This window comes from Eptatretus burgeri, chromosome 16 (genome assembly GCF_056783735.1).
Source record: "Eptatretus burgeri isolate ZD-2024b chromosome 16, Ebu_testis_v1, whole genome shotgun sequence".
NCBI classification, from domain to species: Eukaryota; Metazoa; Chordata; class Myxini; order Myxiniformes; family Myxinidae; genus Eptatretus; species Eptatretus burgeri.
In genome coordinates, this window is record NC_140976.1 from 58,397,242 (window position 1) to 58,407,241 (window position 10,000).

Consider the following 10,000-nt stretch of genomic DNA (forward strand, 5'->3'; position numbering starts at 1 on the left):
TCTGGTATGACAATTATATTCAGAAAAATTAATATTTCAAACCCAGACTAAGCCAAATGATCTCAACTCCATTTGTTTGCCACATTAATTGTTTGGGCAGAAAACAAAATGAGCTGAAAACTCCGATGGCCAGCCGCCAAGCAGCGGGTGAAGAAAGACACCCGCCCACATCCGCGTTCTCATCTGTCAAACTGGCAAACTTTAGCATGCCATTACGAGCTAATCTCGTCGTTTCATCCTGGCGTGTACTCGAACTGAAGTTATCAGAGATTGAAGGCTGTAAACAAAGGGATGGCTGCTATGTGCGCAAACAAAAGTGACAAAATTTTTTTTAACCCCAACAATGTTGAACGTTCGTTTGGTGTACAATGTCAAGGTTTGTCGAGGAGCTAGAACATACGAAGCGACAGAACAAAAGGAACAGCAGAAGAAAGGGGGAAGATTTGATAACAGCAGGGTTGAAGGACAAAATAAAGGGAGACCGAGAAATATGGGATGTGGGGTAGAAGGAGGGCTAGGGGAGGACACGGAGGGTGAACAACATGGATAGAGCTGCAAATTCTCAGGAAGGAAAACCTGGAAAATTGGAAAGAGGTTGGCTTTGGGGGGGGGAGAGGGGTGTGGAGTTAACGGGTGAAGAAAAGATCATGGTTCTGGATTGGGGTTGTTCTCAGAAGGTGAACAGCTGTCTTGAAGACCTGGAGGGAAAAAATGAAATTGAAGAGGATGTGAAAGTCGATTCCATAGGTTTGTAAAAAAGAAGAACGACTGAGTGGGAGGCGAGCAGTGATCCTGGATTGTACCTTAAAACTATTGTTTAAAAAAAATATTTAAGACCTTAATGTCACGTTTTCCAGCAGGACATCCGCAGATGTTCAGTTTTGCTTCAATTCCAGCTGTTCATCCTTGTAATGCTTTTACTATCGATCCAGCAACGGACCTCCTTATAGGTGCAGAACAGAGCAATGACGTATCGCCATTTGCACGGTCTGGCATTCAACACTGCTTTACACAGTAGGGCTGTATCTGCACAAAATATAAACTAGAAGGGCACTCGATAGAGCACACACCTCCACCACGTAATGCCTGATCCACTAGAACATACCGGGCCCGATACATTTTTGAAATATCATGCCATGCAGTAAGATATCGTTTTTGGCCCCTTCTCTCAATGGTGAAGAATTACTTTAAAAATTCTAGTAGTCAGATCCGGATCCGGATCTTCACCAAAATCGAATCAGTTCGTCCTTGTTACACACCAAACCTGTTCACAACTTTTTGAGATATCCTGTGCACAAACAGACAAAAAGGGGTGGAAACATAACCCCCTCCACCTTCGGTAGTGGAGGTAAAAATAAGAAACTCGAGTGAACTCGATGGCGAGTCATCACAAATCCCCATGCTTCCCACCTAAAGCAAAGTTGAAAGATGGCAAAAAAAGTTCCACCAGGATTGACCCAATATCAAATTTCGAGTTACAACACTTTTTTCTCAGTTTTGACCACTGCAACCACAATTGCACACCCCCTGAGGCATGATCCGAGGGTCAGATCCCAAAAAAACTGTTACATATTTAATGAGTCCCCCAATGTTAATTGCCATTGGAGTTTCATTAAAACTGTTTTAAAATGTGGCAGTAATTGCATTTTCGGTAATGGACCTTTTGATCCTGACCCCAGGGGGGCAGAGCCAACAATTATACCGCTCTCTCACCCTCTTGCCATGGGGGTGATCATAGCTATCAAGTTTGGTGAATTTCTGAACAACCGTTAAGGAGGAAATCGCATGACGGACGGACGGACAAACAGACAAACACAGCCCCCTTTTGTTTTTTGTTTTTCCAAAAAGCATGGGCATAATAATTGTTCATACAATGCAGAACACACAAACGGTGTTTATTTATTTATTTTCTCATGCAGTCAAGCATTCAGAAGTCATCCGATTACTCGAGATGATGAGATGCAACTCTGGTATGCTGTAATCAACATCATCGAAATATCTCCACTTGAATCTCCCAGGCAAGTTACGTGCTCTGTAACCTTTTATAAACTCCCTAAAGGAACACTAATCCAAAAACGAAGTTCCTCGTTATCGACTGAAGATCATTTCCATTCCACAGGACCCTCGGATAAGGAAGGCCTGACAAGTGAGGAGTGCACTGAACAGATAAAGTGAATTATTCAAGCCAACAAAAGGATGGTGATCACAATCATTAAAGGAATAACGGAACAATGAATGCTCTTTTACTTTCTGACCATTGGTGTGGTGTTATCTCTGCACGTGTTATTTTTACAACACCCACTCCCTCGCCCCATTCCCACACACTTCAAGCTTGCTGACATATTTTCTTTGAGACGCACAGATTTTGCATCTTAAGCTATTCCCTGATAAACAACAACTCCCTTGTTAAATTATGTTGTAAATAACCTGTCTGACCTTTTTAACTGCCAAGATGTGCAATGGACAATGTTACAATCTGGTGGCAACAGGGCTCCAGTGTATTCATGCTGACCATGACCTTCGATAACGAAGCAATATTATTGAGATATCACCACTTTTTGGATGAATGTCCAGCCCAAACAACTCTTTGGCCTCAGAAAGTCATAATTTGCTTCTGAAGCCAGACGCTCCCATTACTGCTCTTCTTGAGCTTCAGTACATGCTTCAATGCTCATCAGATGGCTCAACTCATTGTACAATCTTCTAAGGTATTCTACATTAGTAGCATTGCAAACACTGCATAACCAATCACCTCCAAAATCACACACCAAGTTAATTGTCCTCCACCTGTGTTAAATTATACCGATTATGATTATTTCAGAATAAAATCAGCTGTTCCTGTAGGTTTCCTCTGCTGGGTAATGCATTTCACAGCAAAGACTCAACCATGAGCACCAATGAGCTTTTTAAAAGACCTCTGGCATAAAGTTGTGGAAACTCACAGATCAGGAGATGGGTATAAAAAATATTTCAAAGGCTTTGAATATCCCTTGGAGCACAGTCGAGACGATCATTAAGAAGTGGAAGGCATATAGTACCACCAAGACCCTGCCTATATGAGGCTGTCCCTCCAAAATGGATGACCAAACAAGGAGGAGACTGATCAGAGAGGCCACCGAGAGGCCAATGGCAACTTTGATTGAGCTACAGGCCTTTACGGCAAAGACTGGCCACTGTGTGCATGTGACAACAATATCCCAAGCACTCCGCAAGTCTGCCCTGTACGGTAAGGGTGACAAAGAAGGAAGCCATTACTCAAAAAAGCTCACCTTGAGTCCCGTTTGAGGTATGCAAAAAAAAAAAAACGCTCCGGAGATTCTGAAGCGAGGTGGCAAAATGTTTTGTGGCCTGATGAAATCAGGATGGAACATTTTGGCCTAAATGCAAAACGTTACATTTGGTGCAAACCCAACACAACACATCACTCAAAAAACACGCTTAAAAAGGTGTTCATTTGTCCAAATCAGACATTGCTTTGGTGTTTCCAGGAGCATAGTTTCATCGATGGCAATTGGTAATATATGTACGTATTTACTTGAAGCAGGCAAGGCTATGGTCCCTTCTTCTCCATATATACACAAGAAAATGTGAGATTTCCAAATGATTAAATTTAAACTTAACTTTGCATACTGTTTTGAGAATTATATAAACTGAACAAAATATTTCGGAAAGTGCCAAAATTAACCAGCTTCATTAAGCCGGTTTCTTTGAGTGCAACAGAAATAACTTAATTCAGTGCAACGAAAATAATGAACCAGCGGTATTGATGTGAAGGCGGCCGTGCCTGGGTTCTCCGTGCCTGGGTTCTCTGTGGGGAATCTCTGGAGTTCGGAAAGCAAAATAAATTAAATTAAAGATCGAATTAAAAGAAAGAATGAACGATTAACACAACAGGAGGGTGAGGGCGAGTGAAGCAACGCATTAGGGTGAGTGAAGAAACTGAAAAATTCCCACTCAACTATTTATTTTCTGTCAGGAATGTGCTTCCCATTTCATACATCTCAAAAATCAATGGGATTTTGAAGTTCCACTCAAACGATGTTTTCCAGGAACGCATCTGTGATGTAAAAAATAACTGGAAGTGCCTGTATCGTATGTAGGGGTGTGTGTGTGTTCATAAAGCTTCATATACTCTACATATATATATATATATATATATATATATATATATATATATATATATATATATATATATATATATATATATATATATATATATAGTGCAGCACCCTCCTCCCAAACCTCTCTAACTCCCCCCCCCCCTTTCTGTTGGGACTTTCTATAGAGGCGGTGTTTCTCTACGGACACATCCTGATGGTGTTTGTGTCCGGACAGGAGTTGGTCTCCGGACGCGTCCAGGCGGGAGTTGGTCTCCGGACGCGTCCAGGCGGGAGTTGGTCTCCGGACGCGTCCAGGCGGGAGTTGGTCTCCGGACGCGTCCAGGCGGGAGTTGGTCTCCGGACGCGTCCAGGCGGGAGTTGGTCTCCGGACGCGTCCAGGCGGGAGTTGGTCTCCGGACGCGTCCAGGCGGGAGTTGGTCTCCGGACGCGTCCAGGCGGGAGTTGGTCTCCGGACGCGTCCAGGCGGGAGTTGGTCTCCGGACGCGTCCAGGCGGGAGTTGGTCTCCGGACGCGTCCAGGCGGGAGTTGGTCTCCGGACGCGTCCAGGCGGGAGTTGGTCTCCGGACGCGTCCAGGCGGGAGTTGGTCTCCGGATGCGTCCAGGCGGGAGTTGGTCTACGGACGCGTCCAGGCGGGAGTTGGTCTCCGGACGCGTCCAGGCGGGAGTTGGTCTCCGGACGTGTCCAGGCGGGAGTTTTTCTCCAGACGTTTCCGGACCAGAGTTGGTCTCTCCGGACGTGTCCGGGTGGTCGTTATAGTATGACTGGTACAAAATGGATTTCAAACATTATTTTGTTTCCATCTTCACCAATATTCTATGCAGAATCATTTTGATGAGACAGTGTGAATCGCAATTAACGCTCACCACACGTCTGCCTTCCCTTCCCTGAACCCTCCTCACTCTCTCCCACCCCCCTCTCTCTCTCTCCCCCATCTCCCCCCCCCCCTCAGTATTCCTGTCAGTGAAGCGATGGTTGGTATTTGTTCGTAAATAATTTAAGGAAGCCTAATCAAGGAAGGAAGGGAGGGAGGGAAGAAATATTCCCAATGACATTATTCATGAAGATAGAATCATAACGAACTAGAACGGGCACTCAGTAGAGCGCATACCTTCGCCAACGCTACATCCCCCCCCCCCCCAGAAACCGTTGATTGTGAGGGTATTTAGTCCCATACCACATCTGCCATCTCATATGTGCTATGATGGCTTAAAAACATTAAATTTCCTGCTGCTTGACACTGATTCACGTACATTGTACAATTTCTGTATGAACTCCCTGACCTTTTTGGGTGTCGGTGTCAAGTCAATCTGATGTCAACTGGTCACATTATAAGAAATCAAATATTACACATCACAGGATAGGGAATTGTATTCTAAACATTTTGAATCTACTTACATGCAAATTGTATAAGAATTGACCGCGTTATGATAATAAAGGTCGTTGACCCCCGACCTTTGACCCAAACCACTAACAAAGGTAATGACTTCATTGTGTCATATCGTATATCACAAGATTGGGCATTGAATTCACAACATTTTGGCATTGGTTGCATGCAAATTGGATAAAAATCCACCGCACTATGGCAAAATGACGATTTTGACCTTTTCATGACCTCGACCTTGACCTTTGTACTCTTAATTTTGTAATTGGTATTAGAGTGTGGGGAACAGAACAGTCAACATTTTGGTGTTGGTTTCATGCAAATTGGAGAAGAATTGACCGTGTTTTGACTAAAACCGCACATTTTGCAATGTCGTGACTCCCCCGACCTTTGACTCCCAACCGTTAATAAGGGTTATTACGTCATTGTGTCATGTCACATATCACAAGATGGGGCATTGAATTCTGAACATTTTGGCATTAGTTGCATGCAAATTGGATACAAATTGACCACGCTATGGTAAAAAGACGATTTTGACCTTTTCATGACCTTGACCTTTGACCCGATCGCTCCCAAAATCTAATCAAATGGTCCGCGGATAATAACCAATCATCCCACCAAATTTGCTGCGATTCAGTTCAATACTTTTGGAGTTATGCGAATAACAAACAAACACACATATTCACAAATAAATAAATAAATACACAGCGATCAAAACATAACCTTCGCACCAAAGTTTGCGAAGGTAAAGATTGAAACGTAAAAACAAGAATGTTTCTCAAAGCAGCCGAAGCTTTCGTGATGATGAACGAGAAAGGAGCAGAAGTAGTAATTGGAACACTTTGCACAAACAATCATGCACCAATTAATGCATGGTCAGCATTTGGTCGAGACTGCAATCCACACAAGATTGCGACCATAATGGTTCATGTCTGCATCCTTCCCTTTCCTTCACCAAAACCACATACATAATTTGTACTAGATTGACAGACCATCCACAGTCCTCAGGCACAATGCAAAATGAAATTAAAAAAAATATATTAAAAAAAAATCAACTGTGTCTAAACAAACTCCAACGAGCAGCAATTACACAAATAATTTCTGCTTTGCACAATTCCACCTCTCCATTGCTGGCAGGACTGCAAGCTTCCACACTGCCACCATTCTCCAACCACACCCCTCCCCCTCCAATACTCGCCCACGACTCGTCTGACTCACAGCTCAATCGCCTTGTTCCACATAACCACATATCCAGACAGCACGAAGGATTCTACGTTGACGACGTGCAGGTTCCCACGTTCCGTGCCGATATACAGCCACTTGCTTTGAAAAGGCAAGAAGCAGCACGTGATTCTGCAGGCAGCAAGGAGCAGAAGAAACAGGAATGGAAATTGCGAGCAAGAGTGAGAGCACTTACCATGGTCAGCATACAACAGAGAACAGAATAAAAAGGGAAGAATAACAAAATGACATGGAACAGTAGACTAAAGGGAAAGCAAGGGTGACGAATGAATGAAAGGATGGTGCACGAAGGAGAAAACAAAGGAATGATGGGTGGTGTGGACTAATGGGCTCTTCTCACCTCTCTTTGTTGAACTTGAGAGAGTGTAATATGGCGGGACGTTTCTGCCGTAGGTTCCACAAATGCAAGCTGTCATCAGCACACACACTGACCAGTGCACCCTGTGACAAAACCGGGCGAACGCATCTGACACAGCGATGCAAATGTTTGCGGATAACAGGTGCAAGAACAGGGAGAGATCCATACAACTGTTAAAAAATACCTGTCGGGAACAGATTTTGCAAAGGGCAAGCGGCAACGAGAAACCATCAATGTATATTATTTTATATCGATCCGAGGCTCACAGCGGAGCGTGTAAATAAATCACATGCAGGACAAACACATTTGTTGACATCGGTGTACATTAATGTGAATTATGGAGCGGCAGGACAGCGGAGAGGGAGGTACACTCGCCTCCGAGATGTCTAGCCTGGGTTTGAATCTTGAACCAGCGATAAACGGTCATCCTGGTGTGTAAAGGCGTGCAGCGGATGCATCAATAAGCGTGCCGTCCATCAGAGGCCACGAAGCCAGAGGACTGTATCCCAGTCAGCACTGGGGGCGTTGGTGGACGCTAAAGATCCCACGGTCTTTCATGAAGAGGAGGCGAGTTTACCACCAGCACCCTAGAAAATTACTAATTCCTACCTCACCTGTGGGTAGCAAAGTAGTCTGGTCTTATTGGAGGTTCCTTAACACCAGGCTACACAGCTCTTTAAGTCAGAGTGTGGTTTCTTTCTGCCTGGGCAGCAACTTCTGCAATACAAACATATTCATCAGGTTGTCTGCATGTTTCACGCGAACCGCCATCTTCGACTATGAAAGGCTATCAATTTAACGGAAATTTTAAGGCCATACGTAGACAATGGACGTAAGATGATGATATATACCATGTACTCTTTGCAGAGCATTGGTGTTTCCGAAGAAGTTTCTTGGCAAATGTTATGCTGGGTGGTCTTCCATTGCCTTCCCAGGAATCAGTCAGGGCAGGAATTTGAAATTTCACCAGGGTGCTGGAGAGTGGAGATAGCTCGCATACTCTTAACAAAGGACACCGTGGGATCTTGAAAGTCCAGCAACTACTACCGTCAGACGGGATGCCCAGTTTGACGTCCGTCCGAGGGAAGATGCACACAATGATATCTCGCCATTTATAGTTGGGCAGAGATTCAAACCCAGGATAAACAGCACAGAAGCAAGTCTGCATATTTGTGGGCTATCCTCCCAGCTCAATGAAGAAACACATATATAGTATACAGGATTTCAACCGAGGTTCCGAGCATCATAAGCCTTTGGTTCATATGGGAACATTAAACAGGCCAATGGAAAAGGGATTGGGAAGAGGAAGGGCCATTGGAGAAGACGAAGAGGCATGTTGAGTGCTGGAGAATGACAGTGCAATCACCTCATTGACAAGGAACTGGAGGAGGATGACGGGGGAGTTGGATTCGTGCTGGCAGTGACAATCCACACCAGGTCGTCCCAAACTGGAACTTGGTCAAGGAACTTCAAAACAGTACCTGTGCAGGGTTATTTTCACCTTTGTCGTGCAATTCCCCAATTAAACATTTGTGGGACATTAGAAGTGTGCAATATAGGTAGATATCAATTCAAATTTCTTTGAAAGTCAATTTAATATCACAGTTACCATGAAGTATCTATAACAATACGTGTGTGTGTGTGTGTGCGTGCACAATCGCTGTATGCATTGCTAATTGCTGACTTCATACCGACGAATCGCTGGATCCATCGCAATGCTTATAAACACCCAGAGACACCAGTGTTTGTGCCTTTATTTAATTTCTGCACATGCGATAAGCTATAGAATTTATGAACCTGAGTCAAATTTCAAACTTTAAACTGTGGAATTCAACTTATCAGCAGTTCCGACTAATAAAATAGTGGAGTGAGCCGACGAGAAGGATGCAAAGGTTGCTGCATGTGTGAGCATGCATGCAAGCAAGCAGGCAGGCCTTTGCCAGGTAGCAAATGCAACGGGGCTACCCAACGAGGGATATGATGATAATGAATAACCAAAGAAAAGATTGTCCTACTCCATCACCATCTCTGATCTGGGCATGGCCTCCCGACAGCCATATAAGGCAGCCAAAACTTTCACCACACTGGATGCCAACCGTCCTGAGCTCCTCAGCTAAAACACCTCAGGACAAAAACTGATACTGGTGCCAGTGCAAACACCCTTACTCTCCAAACTATCAAACAGATGTATAGTGATCAATGTTAGACTCTCGCCCAACCAGCCAGAGCAAGCCTGACAGCCTATAATGGTTCTGAGATCAGGTGCTTCAGATGTATGCACATTATGTGCAGATACAATGATTCAAAGTGGTCCAAAGAGGGATTCTATGTTGTGGACGTACCTGGCTATGCGATAGCCACTTTCCACACATGCAGTAAGCTGAAAGTGCTTATGATCCATACCGTCAATTCACCATCAAATTCAATGTATCAAAAGCCAAACCCACCACCTCCATGGTCCCCACAATGACAAGATCAATCCTCATCACAAGAAATCACACCTCGCTCAACAATTAACTCGATAGATGACCTCAAATGACGGTTCTAAAGCAGTTTGACACATGGAAAATTCAAAACTACAGGTCATCTCTACATCAAAGATGATGTCAAACCAAGCATAGATGCTCCACACAAATGTTGCATACATTTTATGCACAAGCTGAAACCAGAGCTTGGCAGGATGGAACAGGATGGTGTCATATGGCAGGTCACACACCATACAAATTGGTGCAGCTCCCTCAACACGAGTATCAAGAAAGATGGGTTTTTTTCAGGTATGTCTGGACCTCAAGCATCTCAACGACACTCTCAAAAGATGTCCACACGAGGTAACAACCTTGGAAAAGCTCAACCCAGCATTCAGCAAGGCCAAATTATTCTCCAAGTTGGACGCAAAT

At 44.1% G+C, this 10,000-nt stretch overlaps 1 protein-coding gene and 1 long non-coding RNA gene across 9 annotated transcripts in view; one reads left to right on the top strand and one right to left on the bottom strand.

Moving 5' to 3' along the window:
* The window catches only part of LOC147011123 (uncharacterized), a 2,873-nt gene extending 301 nt beyond the window's left edge, over positions 1 to 2,572 (top strand). The window contains exons 2-3 of the long non-coding RNA XR_015052372.1: positions 1,920 to 2,018; positions 2,120 to 2,572. This is a non-coding gene — a long non-coding RNA (uncharacterized LOC147011123). The remainder of the gene's footprint in view (positions 1 to 1,919; positions 2,019 to 2,119) is intronic.
* The window catches only part of STXBP5 (syntaxin binding protein 5), a 212,752-nt gene that overhangs the window by 132,135 nt on the left and 70,617 nt on the right, over positions 1 to 10,000 (bottom strand). For all 8 annotated transcript variants that reach the window (XR_015052210.1, XR_015052211.1, XM_085858899.1 and 5 more), the window contains exons 3-5: positions 8,470 to 8,551; positions 7,086 to 7,186; positions 6,722 to 6,856 (exon numbers count right to left, since the gene is read on the bottom strand). Coding sequence is in view for 6 of the 8 variants with exons in the window: in XM_085858899.1 (XP_085715025.1) it covers positions 6,722 to 6,856; positions 7,086 to 7,186; positions 8,470 to 8,551 (318 nt within the window). In the remaining 2 variants the exon portion in view is untranslated. The remainder of the gene's footprint in view (positions 1 to 6,721; positions 6,857 to 7,085; positions 7,187 to 8,469; positions 8,552 to 10,000) is intronic.